This window comes from Oryzias melastigma, unplaced genomic scaffold (assembly GCF_002922805.2).
Source record: "Oryzias melastigma strain HK-1 unplaced genomic scaffold, ASM292280v2 sc00310, whole genome shotgun sequence".
In the NCBI taxonomy this organism is placed as follows: Eukaryota; Metazoa; Chordata; class Actinopteri; order Beloniformes; family Adrianichthyidae; genus Oryzias; species Oryzias melastigma.
Window position 1 is genome coordinate 31,873 of NW_023416918.1, and position 27,861 is coordinate 59,733.

Below are 27,861 nucleotides of genomic sequence, written 5' to 3' on the forward strand. Positions count from 1 at the left end.
ATTTAGTAAATAGATTTAAAAAAAAATCATTTCCAGTTATAAGATCTAGATTAGTTTATAATGTATCGGCCGGTATTGTTGAACAATGCATAATTATGTGTGCAGATAAAAACACAAGAAAATAATTGTTTACTAAGCTAAATGTCATGATAAATCTTGGTGAATAAACTGTTAACTTTTGTGTTTTAGGGCTTAAACCGTTTAGTTTCAGTTTTATTTATTTATTTTGAAAGCTTTTGCTGTGCGACCATGTAAAAAACATTTCTATCACTCACCATCACATCACCACGTTATATTGTTGCACAGTAATGTTATTTCTATGTGTAAAATAAAACCAATCAGATCAAACCCTGCATTTATTGTATGGATTTCCTTGTACTGCATTATAAAAAGCAAACAAAAAGAAAAAAACTCCAGACAGACTCATACTTTTGTGTACTTTCTTGTATGAAAGTGAAACTATATCCAATAGTTGAGCTTACAGAGCTCATGATTTAAAAAAAATCATTTGTCTGACCATGGTGAGGGGAGAAAACCTGCTAAAACCATACAAAACATTAATAACTACATCCCCCAGCATGCACCGGGGCTGCGCTCTTGCTCTCCGTCCTTTCTAAACTGAAGTCTTTTCCCGGCTCTGGTTCCGTCGGTTCACCTCGCAGCTTCCGTACTTTTGAAATGTGATGTAGTAGTCTCTAAGAACATTCAAAAAGGTAAGCTTCTGTTGTTTTTCCTGGAGATGTAAAAGTGAAGAATTAGTTCTGCCATGACTGAAACTCTAGAGCCACAGAGCGTTTGTTGTGGTCTCCATAGCAACGGCCGCGCCTCGCAGCTGATGTGCAGAGGAAGGGTCCAGCTATTCTAAAGGAGCTTTGCATTAATGCTGTGAAAGGATGAGTCACACCTTATTAGGGGTTTCTACAACTTTATTTGTGTCTTTCACTTTGATGAAGCTAAACAGGATTTTTAGGGAAAATAGTTCATTATGTTGTCATTTTTAAAGATCTGTGAACACAATTAATTTAATTAATACTTTCCATCTCCTACCTGAACACATGTATAGCTTTGGTTCATCAAATTTTGGTAAAATCTAAAATATTTTTCTTTGACTCGATCCATTCATCAGTTTTTCTCAACAATCATCCAGAAATGGTTTTATTACCTTTTTTTCTCCTATCCTTTTGCGTTTTCTCATTTTTTGTTCCCCACTTTCTTTCAAGTCTTTTCCCCGAAGTGTTTTAAACAAAACCTATGAGTAAAGTTAGAGTGGTCCAATAACCCGAAGAGGTGAGAAAGAGGGGAGCAATAAACAAAACATGTTTAAAAAAGATTTTTTCAAAAAAAGTAAAAAAAATATTTTACATAAACTTTTTTCTTAACAATTTCTAATTCATAGAAATGAACTTTAGACAAATGTTTCTTTGTAAATCTGATATCAAACATATTTATTTGATGTATGAATGAGGTTTTGGAGGACACAAATGCTAAAGACTCAAATAAATAAACTAAAATCTTCCCAGAGAAGATTTGAAGCTAAACCTGAACAAACTGGAGGATTAAAGAAGAATTGGACATGGAAGATGTGAGAGTGAGGGTTTTATCCTCAGAGAAAGAGGAGCAGGCCTGCTTTACCTTTAAGGGTCACCAGGTCACAGAAGCAGGTCAAGCAGTTTTTGTTTGTACTGTAGTTTACTAAAGTTGAACATTTTGACAGATTTTTGTGTACCACAGAAAGCACAATCAGGATTCATACTTTTCTATGTCATATTTGTCTATTATTAGGCATAAATCACTCAAGACGTCACACTGCTATATTTACCTCTTTGACATGATCCTATGAGACACAGTTTTTCATTTTGAAAGGAAGTCATGTGAATCTTTGTCAAACATTTTTAATGTTTTTTTTTTAATTAAAAAATGAAAACATTTAATTTAGTTTAAAAAACTAAATCTATCATGTTTGTGACAATGAATACAAACCAGTGTATTATTTCTCTATAGAGTGAAGGAAGAGTTTGTGGTTCCTGCTGGGTTGTGGTCAGTGAAAAATAGACCTGAATGTCTCTAAATGTTGAAGGTTGCAGACCCCTGATCTCGTTAAAGATATAAAAAAACTAACAGCAAATAAAGTTGCTTTACCTGGACGTTTGAATAGTTTTCAGAAGGTTTTTGATGTTCTATCAGATAATTAGAGTTTTAAAATGATTGTATAGTGATGAGAAAATGCAATCGGCATGCCACAAACTTCCTGCTCCGCTCCATTCTGATTCATCCACTCTTATGGAGCATTCACACCGAACGCGGCAGGTGCGTTAAATTTCGCGTCTGCCGCCTCTCTTTGGACGCCTGTCAGATTTCCCGCTCAACGCCTTAACACTCCTGCCGCGGAGCAACCGCTGAAGTTGTTCTGGAATTCATTCGATGTCACATCATGGATGATGTTGAGCGAGTAGCTTGGGTTTATATGTTTTGGAGAGCTCTACAGAGGCAGCAGCAAGAACATCGCTGAGTCTCTCTGGGTTCAGTGTACTTCACTCCTGCAGCAAGAGCTGCACCTGAGGGCCGTTTTAGACATTACTTCTATCTGTCTGTGGTCCAGTTTGAACTCACACCCAAGACAGGATCTTTTTATTATTGTCTTGATGAAAATAAGAAAAACATCTTAGGCCCATTAAGCTAGAGCGATACCGTGCGCTACAACGGCACTCGCAGCTGGGGGCGAGCGGAGCGGGCTCTGCAGCATTTAAACACGTTTTTGACCACAATGCATTGTGGTCTATATTCACTAATCCAGAGAGCATCGATGCACGCTAGTTTTTTGCAAAGACTTCTGGTTAATTTCTAGTGCACCTGATTTTGGAATTAGTAGATTTGGCCAGCAGTAGAAAATGACAAACGCACTATATAGTGATTAGGGGGGAATTCGGACACAACCTTTGATCTAGTCACTGAAAACGTCACGTGCCCAAAGCTGAGTCAAGCTCGCTGTACCCACCGGCGAAAGCGTGCCTCAGCGTGGCAGATCACATCCTTACACGCAGCCATCGCACATCAAAACGCCGGCCGCGTTCTGTATGAATGCACCAGTAGACAAACAGATCCATGAACATCTTTGTTTTCCTCGTCTGATCTGGAATCTGGATCTAAACTGTTCAGCTGGATAGCTCCGATATTGCTCACCAGTTTGTTTTTTACCGCTAATGTTAGCTTGTTGTTGTGAGGGTCTGTAAGCTAGCAGAGGAGAGTGTAGCGATGCTGTGCTTTGTGCTGCAGGCCTCTCAGCTGATATGAACGACTATGAGGTTCTGCGGCAGATTGGAGAGGGAGCGTTCGGAAAAGCCTTCCTGGTCCGCAACAAGAAGGGAGGAGGAGACGCGCAGTGTGTGATCAAACAGATCAACCTCAAGAAGGTCCAACCTTCAGCTGATGTCACCTTTACTGCACCATTCACTGCATAAGTTACAGTGTTATGTTACTAACCTTTTTAACTATTAACACCGGAGCTCCAGTGTTTATGTTATTTGATTAACTGATATTTTTACAATTGTTAACACGATCATTCCAGTAGATTCTGAAGAGAAAAAGCGGCTCGATGAAAAGTTACATTATGTTAAAGATTTTGCGTTGGATGCTTAAATCCACAGAATAACTTGTTTGTCGTTCAGATGTCAGCAAAGGAGAGAGAATCGTCCAAGAAGGAGGTGACGCTGCTGTCGAAGATGAAACACCCCAACATCGTGTCCTTCATCTCGTCCTTCCTGGGTGAGTGTGTGTGCCTCCCTCTGCAGCTGCTGCAGGAGTTCCCGTGTGTGACCTCGCTCTTCCTCTGCGTAGAGAAGGGCAGCCTCTACATCGTGATGGAGTTCTGTGACGGAGGAGACCTTCTGAAGAAGATAAACATGCAGAGAGGAGTTCCCTTCAGTGAGGATCAGGTTCGTACCACACATCCGCCTGATCTGCTCCTCCTCTGCATCAGCCATTTGACTTTTCAACTGCTTACCTGTTAACTACACTATTGTGAAGACTTTGGGGGTTTTAGTTAGAGGAAGATGCAATAGAAGTAGCACTGACTTCCTTATCTTAGTGATTTAAATGGAATTGATCTGCCTTTATTATGTAAAGCCGGGGTCCCAAATAGAATGTGACCCCCTGCAGTGTGGACTCTGACGGGAGAATATCGACTATTTATTGGTTTAATTACTAAAATGTTTTAGTATAATTTTTTTCTGTCAAGATTACAGAAATGAACTAGAAAAGCAGGGATAATGCTAGAGTCAATTGTTTTTGCTGAATGTGGTTACTTAAGATACTGAAACTGTTAGCTGAAGAAATTTACTGTAATACCCGAAGAGATTTGCTGAAAATGCTAAAGATATTTGCATAGTGCTAAAGTTGCTAAAACACTTAAAGTTGCAGAAATTGCAGAATGTCCACAAAGAAGATGAAGTAGATGCCAAATTAGCCAAAAGGGCTTGCATGTTTCTAAAATACTTGCTAAACTAAAAATTATCTCAAAAAACCTCAGTATATGCCGTGCTAGCCAAAAATGCAAACACGATGCTGAAATACTAGCTTAACTCGGAATTAGCCCAACAAGCCTCAGTAGATGCCAAATTGACCAAAAAAGCTAACACCTTGCTAAATTACTATCTTAACTCAAAATTAGCCCTAAAAACATCAGTATGCCAAATTAGCCAAAAAAGCTAGCACATTGCTAAGATACTAGCTTAACTCAGAATTAACCCAACAAGCCTCAGCAGATGCCAAATTAGCCAAAAAAGCTAGCACGTACCTAAAATATTAGCTTAACTTGGAATTAGCCTTAAAACTTTAGTAGATGCCAAATTAGCCAAAAAAGCTAACACCTTGCTAAAGCATTAGCTTTACTAAAAATTAGCCTAAAAGTGCAAACATTTTTAAAATGTGCAAAAGGTATGAATACCAAAAGTACTAGCATGAATTTCCTAAATGTGCTGAATGTTTTTATACTAAAATTGCTCAAGTTTCAAAAGTGCACAAAGTTTTTAGGGGTTTGAAAAAATGACCATTAATTGTCCATTATGTAGTAAATTTGCATAAAATGAGTAAAATTGTAAAAGTATGAATACCAAAAGTAGAGTGAATGCTTTAAACGTGGCCCTCACAGGAAACAGTTTGGGGACCCTGATGTAAAAAAAGTTGATGTCAGTTTCTCATTTTGAGGACAGAAAGATGTTCAGAGTGAAATTTACGTTGTTCTTTTTCCTCAGATCCTGGACTTGTTTGTTCAGATCTGCCTGGGTCTCAAACACATCCACGACAAGAAGGTTCTCCACCGAGACATCAAGTCTCAGGTCTGTGAATGCTGCTCGCGTCTCACATCTGTCCTGCTTCGTTTCAAAGGCCCTAACACTCCTGCTGTTTCCTGATAGACCAGGATAGACCAAACTCCTGTCCCTGTTGACATCATTAGGTCTTGTTTGTCCTCCAGAATACACAGATTACAAATACTGGGCAAAACTTTGGAAAAAGTCTGATCTTTTCTGATTGCTGTGTTTATTTTATGAGTTTAAAGTACATTTTATCTTATGCTGCATAACAATAGTTAATAGCTATTCAGAGGGGAGTGGCTAAAATACAGATTTGTTCGTTCTTCATATACGTTTTCTACTGGATCATTAACCAATGATGTTTCATGTCTAGGCTTCATATAACAGCAGTAGGAAATAGGAAAAAGGATGACGGCTCACCAAAGTAAACCTAAAGTATAACAAGAGAAAACGTAATTGTTTAGGAACACATTTGCTTCACTTGAATCTTCTTGTTTGGGACAGGAAGTCTTTTATTTTGAAAGAAAGTCATATCAGCTTCTGTCAAAAGTAAAAAACGACTTTACACTTTGAGAAAATTCCAGTTTATCTTAATATTTTTGTATTTATTTGTGCCCATGAATAAATACAATTCCTATTTATTAGAAAAACGACAATGTAAAGAGCCAAAGTAGTATGTTTTGATCAAACACGCTCAAGGGGCTCTTTTACTGGCCAAGGTTGTAGAGTCCTTCAATAGACCAACCCCAGCTCACACTGCATCCGGTCCGGTCCAGCCTCTGCGTTCTGCTCTCTCCGGTGCTCCGTATCTATTTCGTTGGCTTCAGATTTTTGCCGGAGCCATGTCAGAACACTTTTTGTGAAGTTGGGGTTACAAAATAAGTGAAGACTATACAAAACAAAAGTATTAAAGGGATCATACCATGAAAAAACAATTTTTTTTATTTTTTAAGTGTGTTCTACTGCTCATTCCTCACTATAAAGAACCCCAAAGTGGTATTTTGATCCATTCCCGCATTTAAGAGTAGTCCTCTAAAAACCTGCGCTCTCAACAGCAGCCCCTCCCATACCCATGAAAACAAGTTGTCACGTGCTGATGTCACAGAGTGAAACAGCCCCTTTCGGAGGAGTCAGCTCCGCCCCCAGTCCAACATCAACACCCAATTTCTCCACAGAGCTAGCAGTGATCAGCAAAAAAACTTCCATTGTTGATGCAGAATACTGTATATCTTCCAGTCTGTTCTGTCTTCAATCAATTCCAGCTCAAACAGATGTTTGTTACTTTAGAGGTGGGGCACCTTTAAGACACTCCCCACCCCCAGTCGGCCACAGTCGTGCAGACGCCGCATGTGTTTGTGTTGTGAACCAGTGTAGCGATGGCTACACTGGTCTATTAAGGCAGATATATAGTACATGCATCCATCTTTGAAAAAAAAATGAATGTTTATTTTGGTGGGAGAAAAATGCTGGCTCTAGGATGACATCATGAAATAGGTGGCACCCACACGCAGCAGCAGGCGGAGCTTCAGGAATCGAGTTGTTTTATAATTTGTTGTTTAGTGTTTCAGAGGTAATACTGATAATGATCATATATATGGATAAAATTCACTCTGAAAGGTTTAAGAAAATCATGGTAAGGTCCCTTTAATATCCAGAATACCCTGGTTCTCTGCCATCTCTAGTTTACCACATTTAAAATGTGGTAAACCGTGTTTTTGTTATAGAGAAATCATTTTGGATTTTTGAAGTGGGGATGCAGTGGAGATGCATCAGCTCAGAGGCTTACTTACTTACCAGATTTACTTACTATACTTGCAAAATACAGTTCCTTAACGCACACGTGGTCTGTGGAATTAACATTGCTCTGTTTATTAAATGACTTGAAAGGACTTGAAACATTAAGAGTAGGACTTATCACTCGACTTGGGAGTTGTTGGTCTTGACTTGTGACTCAACTTGGGGACTTGTTTGTCTTGACTTGTGACTCGACTTGGGAGTTGTTGGTCTTGACTTGTGACTTGACTTGGGACTTGACTGTTTTAGTCTTGGTACTTGACTCGGACTTGAGGACGAAGACTTGGGACATGTTAGTTTTGACTTGTGACTCGACTTGGGACTTGTTGGTCTTGACTTGTGACTCAATTCGGGACTTGTTGGTCTTGACTTGGGACTCGACTTGGAATTTGTTGGTCTTGATTTGTGGCTCGACTTGGACTTGAGGACAAAGACTTGGGACTTGAAAAATAATGACCTGGTCCCACCTCTGATCTCTGCAGAAAAAAGGCATAATCATAATTAAAAGATCACTGGGAACTCTTTAATAGATCAAGGACTTTACAGACTTGTTTAGTTTTTCTTCATGTATTAACAACCAGAGATACCAGCTGATCAGTGTTATTGACATTTATTTAACATTTTATAGAAAGATAATGCCCTTAAATTACCATTAAATGAAACAGAGATCAGTAAACTGGAACTCCAATGTTTATCTTCTTTGATTTACTGTCACGTTTCAACCATTAACACGATCACTCCAGTAGATTGTGAAGGAGAAAAGCAGCTCGATGAGTCGCAATCTACTGGAGTCATCGTGTTAACAGTTGAAAAGTTACAGTATGTTAAAGATTTTGTGTTTAAGCGTCACCAACAATGCCTCAGGTGTTAAAGGGTTAAACAATTCTGATCAGATCAGTGAGCATGTGTGGTAGCAGTCCCATGAGGTTAGGCTGCTCAATGAAGAAGCATTATCAGTACAGGGCTCCCTGGAATGAACACAGAGTTCACTGTCAGCCCAGAATATCCTCACAAAACTGACAGCAGGCTGACCCCATCTACACAAATGCACACACAACCGCACACTGTGTGAAAGCAGGCCTTCATTCCCGCGCTCCCTTCCTCTCTGCTGCAGAATATCTTCCTCAGTGACGGCGGGATGAAAGCCAAGCTGGGCGACTTTGGCATCGCGAGAATGTTGAATCAGTAAGTCATCTTCACACTGGGACACAGAAACAGTCCAGCTGTCTGCAGCCCATGGAGAACTTCCAAACAGCTGATTATCATTCCACACGCTGCTGACCCGGACACACAAACACCACGAGGTCCTCCTGGGCTGAGAGGACGGTAACCGGAGCAGAAAAAAGAAACGTTTGTTAAAAAATGGACTCTCATCTGATGGATTCATCAGTTATATTTATGTATTCATTATTTAGATCTTCAAACTAAAAATAAAAAGAAAATTGAACCAATAAATCCCACAGCAATGAACTTCTAGAAGCTTTAGTTTTCAGCAGCTTGTGGATAAAATAGAAATGAGGAAGTTCCTTTTCTGCCTTTAGACTGATTTCAGGAGGGACAAAAAAACAGTAAACTAATGAAAGGAAACAGCCTTCACTGAGCTCATAAAGTCTGAAAACACTTCCGCGTTAATCCCACTGAAAACATTTCTGGATACACAGAAATATCTTAAAGTTAGGATTGAGTCGTAACTTTTTGAAAGCATCATTAATAAGGCTGGGTATCGATAATAACTACCAGAAACAATTCGATTCACAAGAGTCTGGATTGATTTGATTCAGATTCTTTTCAGTTTTTACGATCCACTCAATTCAATTTCGCATTTACACATTTAGACACATTTGTCCAGATCAGAGGTCTATAACCTGCAGCTCCAGATCCACGTGTGTCTCTTTTATCTCTCCATGATGTCTCCAAACATAAAATAAGTCATTGGGCCTGCTGATCCAGACATGTTGACCGTCAGAGTCAGCAGCTCCTGATAATGGCTGCTTAACGAAACTACATAAAGAAAACAAATAAACAAAGCCTGAAAACTAAGACTACCAAGATCCAAACTAAAATAACAAAACCCAGCAGTATAAGACTACTGAGGACAAAGAGGAGAAAAATAACAAAAACAGAAAAGAAAAATAAAACAGAATTTTTTAAGGCAAAGATTACTTAATTTGTATTTATTTAATTTAGATTAGTTAAATGTATAAGTTGATGTCTGAGGTTCACATAGATGATAAACTATGTAGGTTTTTACATCCTGTTGACCTGAAGACGTCTTGTTTGTTCAACTCTACCTCCAGAATGAACAGATTTGATATGCAAAACTTTGGTAAAAAGTTTGATCTTTTATGAGTTAAAAGCACATATTATCTTATGCTCCACAACATTGGTTACTAGCTGTCCAGAGCTGCACTGAGATGATCCTGTTTGGTACAGAGAATCTTTTAGTTTAAAAATAAGTTATTGGTGCTTCTGTCAAATCTAAAAAAAAAAATTACATTTCGAAAGTTGCTGAGTTCTTTTTATATTTTTGCTTTTGTTCACACCAAAAAATAGACATAATTGATATATCATTAAAAATAAGGTCATCCTAAACTAAGACTATGTGGCTCCTTTTTGATCACCAGAAAACAAGTCAAAATGGCTCTTTTACTGTTAAATGTTGCTGACCCCTGGTTTAGAAATACATTATCTACTATATGTTTTGGATATATTGATATTAATCTGATCCAGTCCACATACTGTAAATGTATCAGTGAAATAATGAGATTGTTAATATCATCCAGTGTTACATGGATTCTCTAAAGGAGAAGTTCTAACTAAAATGTTCAGATCATTAACATTGGAAACATTGTTCTGCTTCTCCTGGAGGACGTTTCAGTTTGGCCACTAGGTGGAGCTCATGCTGTAGCAGTACACTTTATTCCAGGGGATGAAAGTATGAACAAAAAACAACGTTTTAGACCACAAATAGTTACTTTAAAAATATTCCATTAAAAGTGTTTGGAAAAGGATAAGATGTTAATTCAGTCAACAATGTATGCTCAACAGAGCGTTAGCATTAGCCGTCCTATGGGAAATTCCATTATGCATTAGCATCAAGCTAGCGGACTTTAGCTTTATGTGCTAAATCGATTTATATTTTTATGAATTGACTTTTGATCTATGAAGCTTGAATCGATTCAAATTGATTTTATCAACCACCCTAATCATTAATGAATCCCATGTGATGGATTGCTAATGTGGATCCCGTGTTTGCACCTTCAGTTCCATGGATCTGGCCAGAACCTGTGTGGGGACTCCGTACTACCTGTCCCCGGAGATCTGTGAGAGCCGGCCTTACAACAACAAGACGTACGTACGCCATCAGGCAGCGCCGCCTTATCCTCTGTCTGCGCTCCACACTGTCACCTGATCTGAGATCTCCAGATGAATCCTGGTGCAGTTCAAGGGGAAATTAAAATGATTTTTAAAAACTCCACAATGAAATCTGCATGTGGAAGTAAACTTCTAATACTTCATCCATCCATTTTCTTGACTGCTTCTCCCCTTTCGGGGTCGCGGGGTGCCGGAGCCTATCCCAGCTAATGAAGGGTGAAGGCGGGGTACACCCTGGACAGGTCTCCAGTCTGTCTCAGGGCCTCAATCACACACACATTCACTCTCACATTCACACCTAGGGACAATCTAGAGTCACCAATTAACCTATGAAGCATGTTTTTGGACGGTGGGAGGAAGCCGGAGTCCCCGGTGAAAACCCACGCATGCACGGGGAGAACATGCAAACTCCACACAGAAAGGTCCCAGCTGGGATTCGAACCGCGGCCTTCTCGCTGTGAGGCAAGAGCGCTAACCACTGCGCCACCGTGCAGCCCTGCAGAGTAGCAGTTCATTTGAAATTCACCTCAGAGTTGTGGGTGGGACCGTTGGTGCAGAAGTAAGCCTCCTCTGATATCCCATGATCCCTTTGTTTACATTCTCTCCCACTAGCTTACAGCCCCTCACAGTGGTCATTCATTCACCACTAAGATGTTTATGGATGTAATTGTCTGCCTACGAATCGAGCGCTGCAGGCAGCTCGTGGCCCGACCTCTTCACTTGCAGCGTCACAACTGAGACTTTTTTCAAACTGCTTTTCTTTCTCCTGATGCACTCGATTTGAGTGAAAAGTACTCAGACACACAGTTTTAAGCTTCAATTTTCTTTATACGAGTCCTCCATCATGAGAGAATGCTACAAGAACATGTTAAAAACACCATTTTTACTGGAGTGGGTCTTTAAGACAAACCAGACTCTTCATCCATCCATCCATTTTCTTGACCGCTTCTTCCCTTTCGGGGTCGCGGGGGTGCCGGAGCCTATCCCGGCCACTGAAGGGCGAAGGCGGGGTACACCCTGGACAGGTCTCCAGTCTGTCACAGGGCCTCAATCACACACCTATTCACTCTCACATTCACACCTAGGGGCAATTTAGAGTCACCAATGAACCTATGAAGCATGTTTTTGGACGGTGAGAGGAAGCAGGAGTCCCCGGTGAAAACCCACGCATGTACGGGGAGAACATGCAAACTCCACACAGAAAGGTCCCAGCCGGGATTTGAACCGGGGCCTTCTCGCTGTGAGGCGAGAGCGCTAACCACTGCGCCACCGTGCAGCCAAACCAGACTCTTTTTTAAATAAATTCTTTCTGTAGTGACTCTCCAGTCCTGCTGTTAGTCATCCTTTGGGTGCAGGTGGAGCCAGCAACATGCTTACATTGTTCCAAACAGCCGTTCGGGTTTGTGTTCCCATTTATTGAGGACGATGATGCAGAGTGATTATGAAACCAGCCCTCAAACTGATCTCTGATCATGTTTTGTTTGGCTGGTTGCTCTCTTGGAAATTAAATACAGATATTACGAACTTGTTAAACTGATTGATGATTTTGTTCATATTTGGGCTTTCAAAAATGTTTATGGTCTGTCGCCATCGGTGGTTTGGTGTTGAATTTTGGATGGTTTACTTGTGGTGGTTTCCTTTTGTTTATGTTGTGGTTGTTTTTCCTCTTCTGACCATTTTTCCGTTTTCATGCCATTTTTAATTTGTAAAGCTGCACTTTTGCAGTAAAGGTGTTTTAAAAAAACTCTCTCTCTCGCTCATTTGCTCTCTCTCTCACTTGTTTACTCTCTCTCACTCTCTCACTCTCTCTCTCACTCCCTCCAGTTCTCGGATGTTCAATGATACAAACATTCGTTTATCTTTCTGAGGTTGCAGCTCATCAACTAGCAGAAGTCTTTAAGCTCTTCAGTTTGCTCCATCTGCAGCTGAGAAGCAGAAAGCAGCTTCACTCTGTTTGGTTTTGACATAGCGTCCACCAGCTGATTCTCTCTATTACTTTTCTCTACATTTTGTATTTTCACTTTGAGGTTTGAGTTTTAAATTTGATGTTCCTTTAGTTTTTATGGCTTGAGATAGATTTTAAATGACAAATGATTTAATTCACTTCATGCTAAATTGACATTGGTGGATCAGTTCTTGCTGTTTGTTGAAGACTCTGACTAAAGTTGGCTCAGCTTTCTTCCCGCAGATCTCTGAACCACAGATAGACCTGAGAATATCTGTATTTCTTGCCTCATAGAGTTTGTAACCAGGAGTAGAAGTTACTAAATATTAACTTGTGGTGGGGTGGTAGAGCGGTCGACCTCTGATCAGAGGCAGGTTTGGTTCCCACGTTGCCAGGCAGCGTGTCAAAGTGTCTTTGGTCAGGACGCTGAACCCCACACTCCTCCTGGTGGTTATAAGTCGGTGAGTGTTCAGCAGTGGAGCCTCCATCTGTGAATATGAGTTCATGGGTGAAAATGACTGCAGCACTTTGGGCCTTCTATGACGGTAGTAAAGTGCTATATAAAAACACACCATTCAGCATTTTTATCCTTTACTAGCGAGTGAGTGATGTGATCAGTAGTCCTGGGTCTGGTTAGAACAGCAGCGTTCTGAAGGAGCTGCTGCTCTAACAGTCTTTTTTACAATCATAAACCATAAAGAACCAGCATCAACAAGCAGGAATCAGCTCCTCTCTAAGTCTTGTCTGGACACGAGATCTCACAATCTACCATCTTCTTTAGAAAAACGACAGCTCCTGTCTTGTTGTGTAACAGAAACATGTTGAAGACACAACACTTTCCATCCATGGCTGTCATGCAGCTGGAGGAGGTTGTTCCACTCTTTCACCTTCCTCTCAAACAGACTCAACATTTTTAATATCTAACTCAAATTTTGTCTTGAGTCTATTTGAGAGTGTTGTGTCTTCAAGACGAGGACAGAAGCTAAGAGAAGGAACATCAGAAAACGTGAATCAGTTCATCATTTTCACAGCTGTCCTCCTGAGAGCCTCAGCTCAGGACAAAATAAAGACGTCTGCTCCGTGACTCCACAAGGATTACGTCAACTCAACAGAACGTCTGTGATGACCTCAAAGGCTCCCTCCCCGGGTTATTTAGGCTGAAGAACATCTGCGTGGAGCTGACGGTGGAATGAGGGGACGGGTTCTAACCTGGATGCATGTCCTCTCTGCAGGGATATCTGGTCTCTGGGCTGTGTCCTGTATGAACTCTGCACCCTGAGGCATCCTGTAAGCTGCACCACACCCCGCACACCGCCAGCTGCTCCACACTCACAGCTGCACCATTTCTGAGTCCAAAAGAACTCAGAGATGCTAAGAGATTCCTGCACCGTGTAGGGAGAAAACGAGGCTTCCAGAAGGCCTTCTCTGGAGTAGTTTCAATGCTGTAGTTCTAGTGCTGCAGCACCAGAACTCAAACTGGCATAGATTGTTCTAACATGCAAGTCAAGGCCCGGGGGCCGGATCCGGCCCTCCAGATCATTTTATTTTATTGTTATTAATGACTCGATGTTATCTTGCGCTCATTTCTAACTTTTATAATTTTGACAAAATATATTTTTTGGGAGTGTAAAATATTGAAAGTTATTTAAGGTTTAAGTTGATTTATTCTGGAATAATATTCCTGCCTTTTTATTGTTCATAATTGTATTAAAAGTTACAGTTTTAAAGTTTTAAAAATTGGCATTCTGCAGCTTTTTGGACTATTTTGGCATTTACTAAAATTTATAGGCTTTTTTTGGTGTTAAGCTAATATTTTAGCTACATTCTAGCTTTTTTGGCTAATTTAGGCTTTTCTTTTTAAGTTTTTTTAGGCTGTTTTGGAGTCAGGATAATACTTACATTCTATCTTTTTTTGGTTAATTTAGGATTTTTCAGGATATTTTGAAGTTTAGCTATTTTTTCAGCTACACGCTAACTGTTTTGGCTAACCTAAGTTTTCTTATTTTTAGTTTTTTAGGCTACTTTGGCATTTAGCTAATATTTTAGCTGGCTATCAGCTTCAGATATCAACTTCAGCATTTTCAGCTTTTAACTTCAGAATATTCAGCTATCAGTTTCAGCATTTTCAGCTATCAGCTTCTGCGTTTTCAGCTATCAGCTTCAGCGTTTTCAGCTATTAGCTTCAACGTTTTCAAGTGTTCAGTAAATGTTTAACCTTTTCGGCCCGCGACCTAAGGTGTGTTTTGGATTTTGGCCTCTTGTGTGAGTTTGTTGAGTTTGACACCTCTGCTGTAACGCATCAGTTAACTCACGCTTCTGAGTTATTTTGTAATTTTGTCATAGTCTTGGTGTTTTTCATTGTGAAGTATTTTGCAGTATTTTACAAATTCATAGTGTATTGTTGTGTGTCTGCCTGTGTTCCAGTTTGAGGGCAGCAGCCTGCGGCAGCTGGTTAGTAAGATCTGTAGGGGCCGCTACACCCCAGTCCCCACCCACTACACCCACGAGCTCCGCCTTCTGGTCAACCAACTCTTCAAGGTCCGAAGCTTTTGTGTTTTGGTGCTGCCTTTTATTTTTTGTGTGTGTGTGAGGTGAACAGATTCACAACGACGGAGGGCGTCATAGTGAACTGTTCACAGCAGGTCATTGACTGTAGAAAAGAACGGGACTGAATAGAACTGGACTAGAGAATTTGATTTTATTTTTTATTTAAAGTGGTTTATTTCAAGCAATCAAGCAAGAATGCATGTGCAGTACAATCAACAGAGAATCAACAGAAAGTTCAGATAGAGGATAACAGGCATCACATTATAGACTGCTTGACAGGGAGTGGGTTCACTTCTTGTTCCAAGCAAATGAAGTCAATTCAGTCGCCATTTTATCATGATACAGAAGCCGCCATGTTGGAGCCAGACATCATTAGTGATTAGTCCGAGTCTGTCTGAGTCATAGACATATATTATTTCACTGGACATAGTGAGGTGTTGACGTTGCCCACGGAAAATACCTTACTTCTGGCCCTCGCAAAATCAGGCCAAAGCCGTCACTTCCTGTTACGCCATTCTGAAACCTGTCGACAGTGATTGGTCCGAGTTGGTCTGAATCACGTTTTTAGAAGAACTATTATCACCAATCATGATTAAGCTTGTTTGAAGGCCACACCCCTTCCACTGAAAGCAGCTCGGGATAATCTGTCCATCAAACGTTTGAGGTGAGGCCAGCAGGCACCAAAGGATTTTATTGAGGCATCTGATTGGTCAGTTTGTAACTTGAATAACTTGCAATAAAGAGTAAATATTTTATGAAAAAAAATAGCATTAGAGAGAACTTGTTAGAAAGAATGTACCAGAGCAAAAATGATTGTTCTGACAAATCATTCATTTAATGACTGAGTAAAAACTGTCTATTTCTCACTGGAAGTCCATGGGATTTTGCCCTTGGAACCAGCAGGTACTTCCTGTTTGGAGTCACTCAGTCCAGTTCTCTATATACAGTCAATTCAGCAGATTCACATCCAGATGCATGCAAGACGCAAAAATGACTCAGACTGAACTAAATATCAATCGCCATCAATTTCACTAAAGTGGGACACTTTTTTTTTCTTAGCTTTGTTCTGAGTGTCGTTTCTGTTTTCTGCTTCCTTAAAGAGATGGGCTGAGCCAAAATGCTGAGGCGATCTGTTAACTTTTATACAGAAACTCAGGCTGTGAGGCTACAACATATAAGGATTTAGACTGAACTGGAGTCATTTAGATCACATTAATGAGCAGATGGCATCAATTCTTAACTAAAGTTATTCTAAAACACAGATATGTCAAAATGACAAAAGAAAACCATTTATTTTTTATCTTGTTTGGGGCGAAAAACTGTAAAGAAAATGTTAGAAACTGTAGAAAAAGACAGATCGAGGGAAACCTCTGGAGGTTTCAGACGGTGTGCATCCTCAATATCCCAATTCCTGAAGAGGAGGGGGGGCACAGTTGGCTTAAGAATATTTAATCTGGTATATAATAAACTTAATTGAAGGAAAAATATTTAGAATGTTTCCCACCTTGACTTGCTCTCCCTCACGATGTGTGAAGGTCACAGACGGGAGGTCCAGCTCTGCAGCTATCTTGATGATCCACGGTGGGAATGATGGGATCACAGTGGTTTTATCCTGTTAGGATCCTGGCAGCAGCTTCAAGGATTACCTGTCAGAGGGACACTCGCTGTTTGAGCAGCTGCTGGGAGATCACTGGGAGCACTGAGGCGCCCGCGGCCTGATGAACAAGCTGCAGTCAGCTGATTGTTGCTGATGACCCTGCAGACATCTCTGCTTACCAAACTAAAGTCTCTTCTTTTGTTTGTGAATCTAAAATAATGACAAAAAGTGACATTCTGGTTTTACCACAGGAAAATATGTTACAACCATTTCTGAAGAAAATAAAATGAAGTCGTTTGTGCTTTTGTTTAGATGAATATCATCCATTTAAAGTTTTAAACATATTCAGCAGAGAATTCTTGGAGGATCCCAGTGAAAACTCCTCTGGTTGTTTGAACTGTGGAGTCTTTGGACCCTTCACACTGCAGCCGTTTGAGTGAAGAGTTCATGTTTTTCAGGTAAACCCCCGTGACCGTCCCTCCGTCAGCTCCGTCCTGCAGAGGTCGTTCCTGCAGAAGCACATCAGCAAACAGCTGGACAGCCAGGTACTGACCTGCAGGCTGACCTCCGACCTCTGAGGACAGCTGAGAATGAAACTGAAAATGAAATCTGACTGGATTAGTGGATTCTGAACACATGTATGGTTCATGATTCTGGTAGTGAAATCTGAAAACATGGCTTTTTGTGTTTTTTATCTAAATGTTTCTATTTCTGACAAAAGTCGACATTTGATTGTCATTTTACAGTAAAAGCTGTGCTAAAAACTGTGATTGTGATGTAAGTTCACCATTTATTGAAAACGTATTCAGAAACAATTACAACAAAGTTATTTTAATGATAAAAATCAATCAATCAAATCCTTTATTACTCCCACAATGGGGAAATTCACTCAGTGGTGGGCAGCAGCCGCTGGACGGCGCTCTATCGCCCAGAAAAGACACATGAGGGTACAGGAAAGATGTCAAAAATCAAATATCTTCACCCCGTGTCGCAGTTTACACAAAACACAACTGCATACGGTTTTAGGAAGTGACTGGTTATTCAAAATGATCAAAATCCTCCCAAACAGTTTAATAATGACATGTTGGTCAAGATGGAACCCGAAGCAGAAGGACTGGGACTGAGGGACAGAAACCTACAGGAATTTAGGATCAACTCAAATGCGACTGCAACACAGCAGCAGAGTGATGATCTGTCCATGCTGTACCCACCTACACCCTACAGTAGCAGGGATAGGCTCCAGCAACCCCAGGACCCCAAATGGGATTTAGCAGGTTTTGATGAAATGGACGGACTGTCGGAGGGATGGACAGACAGAAGGACGGGAGGAGGGATGAACAGATGGATGGATGGATAGACGGACGGACGGAGGGATGGATGGATGATGTATGGATGGATGATGTATGGATGGAAAAATGCTCAGAAAGTAGCTTAGTGAAAAAAATGAACAGCTGTGCATTGTGGGTAGCTAAAAGCTGGCATCAGTGAGATTTCATGATAGGAGGAATAGAATTTGCAGTTTGTTGTATGAAGGCTGTGGTGTTAACGTGTGCAGGTGTTTGTGTGTTGTGCTGTTTGCAGGCGACACATGACCACACCGCCACACATCAAACAGGAACAGCTGCTACACCAAAAGCTCCTGCGGAGGCGGGAACAGCTAACCCTGCAGGTACAACGTGCTGCCAAACATCACCATTCACCACAAATACGTAATGCTTCAAAGTTAGATTGATTGGTTTTGCTAATAATCTCTCTGATGGGAGAGAGTAGACTCACTCACAGTCCAGAAAACTACATTTCTCTGAATTTGTATTGTGTAATTTGCTCAAACACTTTCCTGTTCCTGGAACCTCATGACTGAGGCATTCCAGTGGTGGACATGAGCTGTGGCCCCACCTAGTGGTTGTTCCCTGACCCTGCTGCATGCCGCTCCTCATGACCTGCAGGGGCCTGCAGTGAAGCTGTCTGCAGCTGCAGCTGCGTGCAGACGTGTGATCTTCTCCTCACAGCTTGGCGTACAGACAGCTGCTTGCATGCGAGCAGATCGCCGTCAGTTTGCAGTAAATCAAAGACAGTCTGTTTTAGCACGTCGTTTTGCGAACCCATCTCTCTTCCTGTCGTGTGCACTTTTTTAATGCTCAGATATTTTCAAAGTAAAACAACTATGTGGCAACAGTCACACTAGTTAACTCTGTTTATTTTACTCAACCCAACTATGTGAATATCGGGATCTAAATCAGACTCTTGACTTCTAGAAAAGGCGAAGAGTGGTGCAGCTGCTGAGAAAGCTGGTAACCTGGGTCAGAGAGGCCACAGAGGCAGGACCCCGGGCCCCCACAAGGTAAGAACCAGACCACAGGCACCGTGTCCTGTTCTTCTTCTTCTTTGTAATACAAACTGACTGGATTAAAACATTTCCATGAATGAGTCAAAAATATTAGTTAACTCCAGAACATCACCAGACTGAAGTTCATGTTTCAGTAATCATTACTCAGTGGGTTAAGGGTGTGTATTTGAGGTTTTCTTTTTTCTAATCACTATTTGGTGATATGCATTAATAACAGGCTCAGGAAGTCAATGTTCAGATTTATATTCCTCATAGAAATTTTTTATTCTCAGAGAGAGGAAGCTAAATAACTAAAACACAAATAAAATCAGTCAATAGGCCCAAACTAGTCTGAGTTTCAGTGTTTTTCCTTCTGCTAAAGGCGCATAGATCCCTGTGCATAGAGCTGCACACGGTCTTTAAAATGAAATAAAATTTAAAGGAAATGCATTTGGCTTTAAACTGTAATGAGACATCTCCTGTTTTTTTCTTTTTTTGTTGATTGAAATGAAAATGTGTCTTTTTATTTGGCAGAATCCAAGTCAAAGATCAAGTCAGCCAAACGCAGACAGAAAGGCTGCAGTGAATCACAGGTGAGTGAGCAGACAGACAGCTCACCTGTTTGTCTTCATGTTTAACCTGAACTCCTGAAACCAAACGCTCCTGGCAGAAAGTCATGGGGTTTGGAGAGGGCAGGATTGGGTTCTTCAGGGCATCTGGAGTCAGAGGGAAGTTTTTTATTCATCCGCTTCTTCTCTTCTGAGTGAAGTTTGAATTGTTTCTCTGTGAAGAGGAAAAAGTGTTGTGCTTCTGATTCCAGACGCTTTGCTCAGCAGCTGATCAGCCATTACCATCAGTACCATGAGCAGCTGGATGCTTTTCAGAGGAGGAAGAAGGATGGCACGCCTGCACTTCCTCCTCCTCCTCCTCTTCCTCAGGAGAAGGTGGTGGATGTGGTGCTGCAGCATGAGGATCGAGCTGCTCCTCCAGCAGAGCCTTACCAACTGTGAGCTGCAAATGTTTCACTGTTTTCAAAAAGATCTTTGATCCACTCAGGATTTGTTGTTTTTTTTTTCCTTTAAATTTAATTTCCTTTGATTTTTTGGTCCATCAGTGTGGCTGCAGCTCGTGAGGAATACCTCCAGAGGAGGCAGGAGGCCAACCTGTACAAGCTGAGAGCAGAGCAGCAGCTGGTGAGGAGACGGGGATGTCGTGGTTTTCTGAATCCTCCGTTCTGCTTTACCTCTGCAGTCATTTCTGTGCTGTTGTTTATTTTTTTTAACTCACATGGTAGCAGCTCAGTGCACTGCAAAAACAGAACCTTTAGAAAGAAGTCAGAAATTCTGACACTATTTTCAGATTTTCTATAAAAAAAGAAGACCAAAAATGTTGGTTTTGCCAGAAAATATTATTTTATTACAGAACTCTAGTCACTGAGAAATGTTTAAATAAGATTATTTTGCTATTCAAATGCTTTATTGATAATGGTTTTTTTTTATTTTATGAAGTTTTTGTTTTGGAGTGTGAGATTTTAAAGCCAAAACAGCATAAAAAGGAGGATCCTCCAGGTGAGGCTCAGACAGAGCGGCAGACATTTTTAGAACTAGCTCCCCAGCCAGCAAAGCCAAGAGACAACATATGGTTTAAAAGTGGGCAGAAAATGTGGCCCTGATTGGGTTTGTCCACAGTCTCTGTGGGGGCCCCACCTGTGTTTGCCCACGTGGACTTCAGTGGGGTGGGGTAGCTCGCTAAGATAGTCAGCTGCATGATGTACAGTGTAGCATGTTAGCGGGCTCCACTGTAGCATGCTAGTGAGCATCCTCTGTATCAAGCTAATGAGCTCCACTTTAGAATGCTAGCAGGCTCCACTGTAGGATGCTTGAAATCTCCTCTACCGCGACCTAGCAAGCTCTGCTGTATCGAGCTCTCTTGCAGTATGCTAGCGAGTTCTGCTCTAGCATGTTAGTAAGCTCCTCTGTATGGAGCTAATGAGCTCCACTGTAGCATGCTAGCGAGCTCCTTTGTATAGAGCTTCACTGTATCAAGCTAGCGAACTCTGCTATATTGAGCTTTCAATCTCTGCTGTATTGAGCTAGCTAGCACTGTTGTAGTAAGATAGCGAACTCTGCTGTCATCCTGGCGGCTGGCTAGCATAGCAAGCTAACCTACTGAGTGTCCACTAAAGCCAATGTTGAGCCACCACAGAAACTGCAGACAAACCCAATCGGGGCCCACATTTTCTGCCCACTTTGAACCAAACGGGGCCCACTTGGGCGTGGCTGGGTCCGCTTTGGATCTAAACCAAAGAGTCTATGGATCCACTTACATAAGGAGATCATTTCTCAAAGCGGCAGTGGGTTTGATGGTTGAGCAGGTCGGCCTATGATCGCAGGATTGGCAGTTTGATCCCCACTCCCCCAACCAACTGTGTCCTTAGGTAAGACACTTGACCCTCCCTGCCTCCAGTGTGGCTCCTCTGGTGTATGAATGTGCATGAATGTCCCGGTGATGGTCAGAGGGGCCGTTGTCGTCTACTGGCAGCCACGCCTCTGTCAGCCTGCCCCAGGGCAGCTGTGTCTACATCAGTAGCTTACCATTACCAAGTATGAATGAGGAGTGAAGGAATAAGGGATACACATTGTAAGAGCTTGCTCTGACCTCTGGTTCACCGACCTTCAGGGTCTGCGTCCGTGCACTGCTGAGCGCAACAGGAAGCCGGGAGGTCAGGAGGAGGTGGGAGGAGCTGAACAGCAGCACAAGCTTCAGGACAGAAGACAGGAAGGACAGCAGGTGGGCAGACGGAGAATGACACCAGAGACACCGGTTAGAGTGAAGCAGCTGTGTGTGATTGTATGTGTATTTTCATCTCTACAGTTTGTTTAGCTACAAAAATGATCATATTTGTCAATCGCAATGTTTTATTATGAAAAAAATGTTATATTTTGAATGCTGCTAAACTTGAATGAAAAACTCAATGTTACCCAGAATCTAACCTTGAAAAAGGCGACCCCCAGTGGCTACAAAGGCATTTTACCCTCCTGTAAATGAAGCAGAAGGCTGGTCCTCACTTCTCGGTCGATTTTCCTGGTTCTCACTATGTAGTAAGCGCAAGAATGTATGTATGTGTGTGCATGTGGGTGTGTTCAGGAATACCTGCGTCAGCTGGACCTCATCAGGCAGGAGTATCACCGAGACATGAGACTGATGAGGCAGAGACCTGCAGCACAGGTACCAAACCTCAAACACTTCTGTTTAAAGGAACAAGATCTGACTTAGATGGGATTTCTTTATTTTATGAAGAAATAAAATAGTTAACCTTAGCTTGAGGTGCTTTTTTATTTTTATTTTTTTGGGGGGTGGGGTTCCTATAAAATATAAACTAGATACATGTTGATCCAACACCTATGCATGCATCCATCTATATGAGCAATAGTAGGTAAAATAAAAAGAAAAGTGGAGAGTACGGGAGTCTTTGGTAGAAATGGCCAATGAGGAGCCCAGTTTTTGACCCTTTAACACCTGAGGCATTGTCAGTTATGGTTAAACACAAAAACTTTAACATACTGTAACTTTTCAACCTTTAACATGATAATTCCAGTAGATTAACATGATAATTCCAGTAGATTAACATGATAATTCCAGTAGATTAACATGATAATTCCAGTAGATTGTGAAGGAGAAAAGTGGCTGGACTGAGCATAACATGGATCTCCTCTGCTCTCACTGTTTGATTCACAGCACAAACATGGAACCTTTGTGGTGGAGAGACCTGGAGATCCAGAAGCTCCTGCAGCTCCGGTATCCTCACATCTGTTCTCACTGAAACTTTGAAAGCTCCTCTGAAGTCTGTGCCGATGCTTTGAGCTCCAAAAACAGAAAATCAAAGGCTAAACTCAGAACGTTTCTCTAAAGGCTGGTCATGACAGACCAGAGGGGAGCACCTACGTCTCTAAACCACTTTAGCCTCTGCGGCAGCTCTGTCTTCTCTCAGGAGCAGTGAGGGTTCATTCAAACTGTGTTTTTCTGTCTGACTCTGCAGGACGTTGAAGCAGCTCTACAGCAGATCAGAGAGGATGACAGCAAGCAGAGAAAACACGAGCTCAAGGTGAGGACGGATCTGATTCTTCCTCTAGTCCAGGAGTCTGCAACCTGCAGCTCCAGGTCCACATGAGTCTCTTTTATCTCTCCATGGAGGCTCCAAACATAAATCATGGAGACTGCGGATCCAGCCACGTCGACTGTCAGAGTCAGCAGCTCCTGATAATGACTGTCTAAACAAAACTACCTAAAGAAAACAAATAAACAAAGCCTGGAAACTAAGACTACCAAGATCCAACCCCAAACTAAAGTAACTAAACCCAGCAGTGTAAGACTGCTGAGGACAAAGAGGGGAAAAAGAACAAAAACAAATATATAAACAAAAAATAAAATAGCATTTTTTTTAAAGTAGCTGCGTTTCCATTACACTTTTGCGCAAAACTTTATCGAAATTTCTAGAATTTCGATAAAACACTTTTTCGAAAAAACAGCGTTTCCATTAAACCATGATTATGCGAAAAACTCGAAGAAATTCCCGCGATAAGTCATTTAAAAAAAAACATGACGACGGATATAAACACTATTTTGATGTGCAGTAGATTCATTCACATTTCTGCCACGGAGCTAGCTCTCATCCTTCCCATTCAGAGAAGACGTCTACGTCTGATCCGAGCCTTGGAGCGGCAGGCTCCTTAAACGTGGGAGCGGCGTAGAGTCAAACAGTTTTGGGAAATCGTGGTTGAAGAATTCACCGAAGAGCTGTGGATTCAGCATTTTCGCATGACACGCTCAACTTTTGATGAGCTGTGCGGTGCTGTGGGGGCTCTTGTGGCTCCCGCTGTGCGGTGCCCAAGGCAGCCAGTTGCTGTGAAAAAGCGCATTTGACCAGCTTTTCCTGCTTCCTGTCCGAAACGCCATATCCGGTTAATGGTCACGTGACTCGTTTGTTTCGAAAAAAGTGTTTCCATTACAGTTTTTCGAAAAACTACTGTTTCGATACGGCCCAAATACCACCTCCTCTAAGCGCAAAAACTTTATTTCGAAAAAGGCGAGTTTTTTCGAAATTGTGGTGTTTCCATTAGGATAATTTAATATCGAAATTCCGTTTTTCGAAATTTCAGAGTTAATGGAAACACGACTAGTGAGGATTACTTAATTAGCATTTATCAAATTTAGATGAGTTAAATTTAAACAATGATCTCTGAGGTTCACATAGATGATAAACTCTGTAGGTTTTTACATCCTGTTGACCTGAAGACGTCTTGTTTGATCAACTCTACCTCCAGGATGAACAGATTTTATATGCAAAACTTTGGTAAAAAAAGTTTGATCTTTTATGAGTTAAAAGCACATATTATCTTCTGCTGCACAACATTGGTTACTAGCTGTCCAGAGCTGCACTGAGATGATCCTGTTTGGCACAGAGCAGCTTTTATTTTGAAAATAAGTAAAAAAAAAAAAATCACATTTTGAGAGATGGTAGGTTCTTTTTATATTTTTGCTTTTGTTTGCGCAAAAAAATATCCATGATTCAAATGTATTATTAAAAAAGAAGGTCATGAATGCAAATCCAAATTTCTTAAAGGTTAAAGTAAGACTATGCGGCTCCCTCTAGGTTTTGATTAGTAGAAAACAAGTCAAAATGTCTCTTTTACTGCTAAAGGACCCCTGGACTAGCTCCAGATTCCATCTGTGAGGATCTGGGAAGCCTGAGCATCTCTCAGAGAGCATCAAGCTATCATGAAAGTTTGTGGAGTGACAAACTTCTCTTTTGACTTTTCTCAAGAGAGGAATCACGTTTGAAGTCTGCTTAAATGATGACGAGGAGGAAGACGCGAGCCGACACACTGATGAGGTGATGGAAGACACTGGAGAAGACACTGCTCCTACTTTTTCCATCACTCACTCTCTCAATCAAACTCTGAGCCTCCAGGAAGGGAAGAAGATGAACCTGGAGGAGTGGTTCAGGGTGAGAAGGGGGTGGAGCATGAGGTGTCCTCAGACGGTGCTGGACGCCCTCGGCGACATGGACGTGAACTCGGTGTACCACACAGCAGCTGAGGCTGAAAAAGGTGCAGAACGCTGAAGACTTGTGTTTGGGTTCAGTCTCACCGACCTCTCTCAGACCATGCAGGCTTCATCCACTCTCCGCCCCCAGAGGGAGGGGCTGCAGGTCGCAGGCAGTGGATGGACCGCCCCCCAAAATCCCTGCTGGACGCTCTGGCTCAGGCTGAACTCACCCCATCCACTCTGGACTCACTGAGTGCAGGTCAGAACCGGGTCAGAACCTGTAGGCTTCTACCTCAGGCAGCAAACATGACAGAAAACCTGAGAGTTACAGGAGTGATTTAAACACCCACTCCAATGAAAAATGTGTTTTTAACAAGTTCTTGCAGCATTTTTCTCATGACGGAGGATATATAAGGAAAAATGAAGCTTAAAATTGCATTTCGGAGTATTTCTTTATTGAAACTGTTGTTAATGAGAAGCAGATGAAAAGATTTAGTTTAAAAAAGTTCTTTTTTGTGACGTAGAAAATAAGATGGGTGGGTTACAAGCTCCCCACTCCAAGCTCTCAGCAACAGGAAGGGAAGGGGGGCGGGGTTGTCCTTCCCACAACTCAGAGGTGAATCACTAATGAACTCCTGGTGCTCTGCAGAAACGAGAAGACAACAGGTTTCTGGTGGGGGTGTGAACGTTAACGTGTTAACGCCGGCGATTCATCAGAAAGAAGGAATGTATATGTTTATATATATTAACCCTCTCCTAAGAGGAGAGGAGAGGAAGAAAGGAAGGATAGACTATACACTGCTGTTTATCAATATGCATCTGTTCATTCACTGATACTTTTTGAAATTTTATTTTTTATTTATTTATTTTCACATACACCTTTTTTCTCCCTGTTTTGTCTTTCTTTGTTAGTTTGCTGTATTGTTTGGCAATGAATAAATAAATAGAAGAATGAACACATCAACATTTATTCATGTAAATTAAACACACCTCACAAACAAACAGTCCTCCGTTTTGCCGCGGCGGTTCAGGCGTCCATAGTGTGCGTTAAAACACTTCGTCTGTATCATCCCACTAATACTATGGTCATTTACAAAAGAAATAAATAGTTAATCAGTTTTTAGTTCTTTATTATAATAATTTAAACAATTTAAACATTTTAGACAATAAAAATAAACATTTTCTCTGTGGCCTGTTTTTGTTCAAAAATTGCATATTGTCATATAAAATGTACCTAGTAAACATTGTGATTAATCACAATCCAAAAGTGTGATTATTCTGATTATTTTTTTAATTGATTGACAGCCTTAGCTAAAAATAAACGTTCTAAATGTACAGTTTTGTGTGTAAATTTCATTTTGTGATTATTTGCAGATAATAAGTGGTCGGCAAATACTGTAACTAAAAAAAAAATATTAATCGCAATTAATTTTTTCCCAGGTTTGCGACTAATTAGTTAAATTTTTTAACCGATTTCTGATTTTGGATAAAAACCAGCATAACCACAATTAACAGACCACTGGGAACACTTTTACAGAAGATGAAAGAAGTGGAACTTTAAAGGTTTGACATGTTTTTCCTCTCAGAGCTGGAGTCGGAAGACATCGCTGAAGAGGAAAAGACCGAGGAAGAGGAGGAGGACTCTGACGTGGAGATGGATGCGGAGCGTTTGGAGCCGCGGTCTGATGATGACGACACGTGAGTGAACGCTTGAGTCCTCGACCCGCTGAGCTGACGATAACCCAACCCTGACACCAGAACCGGTCCTGAAAGTTCTGTCTGGAATACAGCTCCAAACCAAGATGAACCCAACAGAAAACCCAATGTTTCCTCAGAGGAGAGCGCAGACGGAATGATGATTCACAGTTGACGCACATCTACGCACATTTTAGACCCAAAACGTTTGATGGAAAGGTTCTGCAGGACTTTAGCATGAGCAAAGAAATCCTGTCATCTCTACAGCTTATAGTCTCTTCAAGCATCTGACGGGGAATGAACAGGAAGTCAGACACGTGTCGTTCGGGTTGTCAGCCTGTCTCAGGTCTGTTCCTGTTCCAGCCCGGCTCATGCGGCAGGACGCTGTTTGGAAGCGTCCTCTACTGAGAAGCTGGTCTGGAGAACATCTCTGAACCTCCTGACGTTTCTCCTGCTGAAGTTTATTTAAAAAGCCTTTAAATCTTTTCCCATTGTTGTTGTTTTAGACAAAGAACTGAAGAGGAGAAATAAACTTATGGATGACAGCAGTTAAATGTTGTGGTTCTCGACAGGAACTTTGAGGAGTCTGAGGACGAGCTGAAGGAGGAGGTGGCAGACTCCATGAGGAACCTGTTTGTCATGGAGGACTCCAGCTCAGAGGAGAAGACTACGGAGGAGGAGGAGACAGCAGGAGGGGGCAGGGAGGAGGAGCGCTCTGCAGATCATCAGCACCTCCCTCCAGGTGACGGAGGATCTGAGGAGTGCACAGGCCAGACTCCCAGAGGAGCTGCTCCACACGAACATCAGCATCAGGCAACAAACACAAACAAAACAACAATTTCATCATAGAAAAAGTCAACAGACAGACTGAAAGCCTGTGAGAGGTTCAGTCTCCATGTTCCTTTAACATTTTTCAGGGTCTGAGCTTAAAAAACAGCAAAGGAAGCAAAAAAACTCAGAGCAGAAAATTACCGTTTATGTACAGGAAGTTTGTTTCACTAAACTGCCTGAAAAACTGCAAACATGTTTCCTGTTTCCTCGATCTGTAATAAAAACCTGATGGATTCCAGATCAAACTAAATGTGTGTTGTTCTTTAGATTGCATTGCTGTGAGCAGTTCGTGTAGAACAGATGTTCTCAAAGTGCTCAGAGTTTTTGTGGCCCTCAATAAATCATAACCAGCTGAACACTGCTTGGAAAAAACATTTTTTGTTTTGTGGTCTCT

The 27,861-nt window shown here is 41.4% G+C and overlaps 1 protein-coding gene across 5 annotated transcripts; it reads left to right on the top strand.

Moving 5' to 3' along the window:
• Positions 1–27,712, top strand: LOC112141206 (serine/threonine-protein kinase Nek5). Of its 5 annotated transcripts, none has more exons than XM_024264290.2 (24): positions 46–713; positions 3,274–3,410; positions 3,666–3,762; positions 3,835–3,932; positions 5,250–5,333; positions 8,218–8,288; positions 10,368–10,454; positions 13,656–13,710; positions 14,848–14,961; positions 17,026–17,112; positions 18,149–18,236; positions 18,823–18,908; positions 19,428–19,486; positions 19,714–19,899; positions 20,008–20,086; positions 21,573–21,743; positions 22,041–22,121; positions 22,632–22,691; positions 22,933–22,998; positions 24,718–24,786; positions 24,865–25,003; positions 25,057–25,200; positions 26,528–26,639; positions 27,209–27,712. In XM_024264290.2, the coding sequence occupies exons 2-24, from the start codon at positions 3,288–3,290 to the stop codon at positions 27,483–27,485; spliced, it is 2,433 nt and encodes an 810-aa protein (XP_024120058.1). In that variant the 5' UTR covers positions 46–713; positions 3,274–3,287; the 3' UTR covers positions 27,486–27,712. The 5 variants fall into 5 exon arrangements, with proteins under 5 accessions (XP_024120064.1, XP_024120058.1, XP_024120061.1 ...); XM_024264291.2 differs by having other exon boundaries at positions 47–713; positions 25,090–25,200; XM_024264292.2 differs by having other exon boundaries at positions 50–713; positions 21,573–21,683.
• Positions 27,713–27,861: the final 149 nt, after the last annotated feature.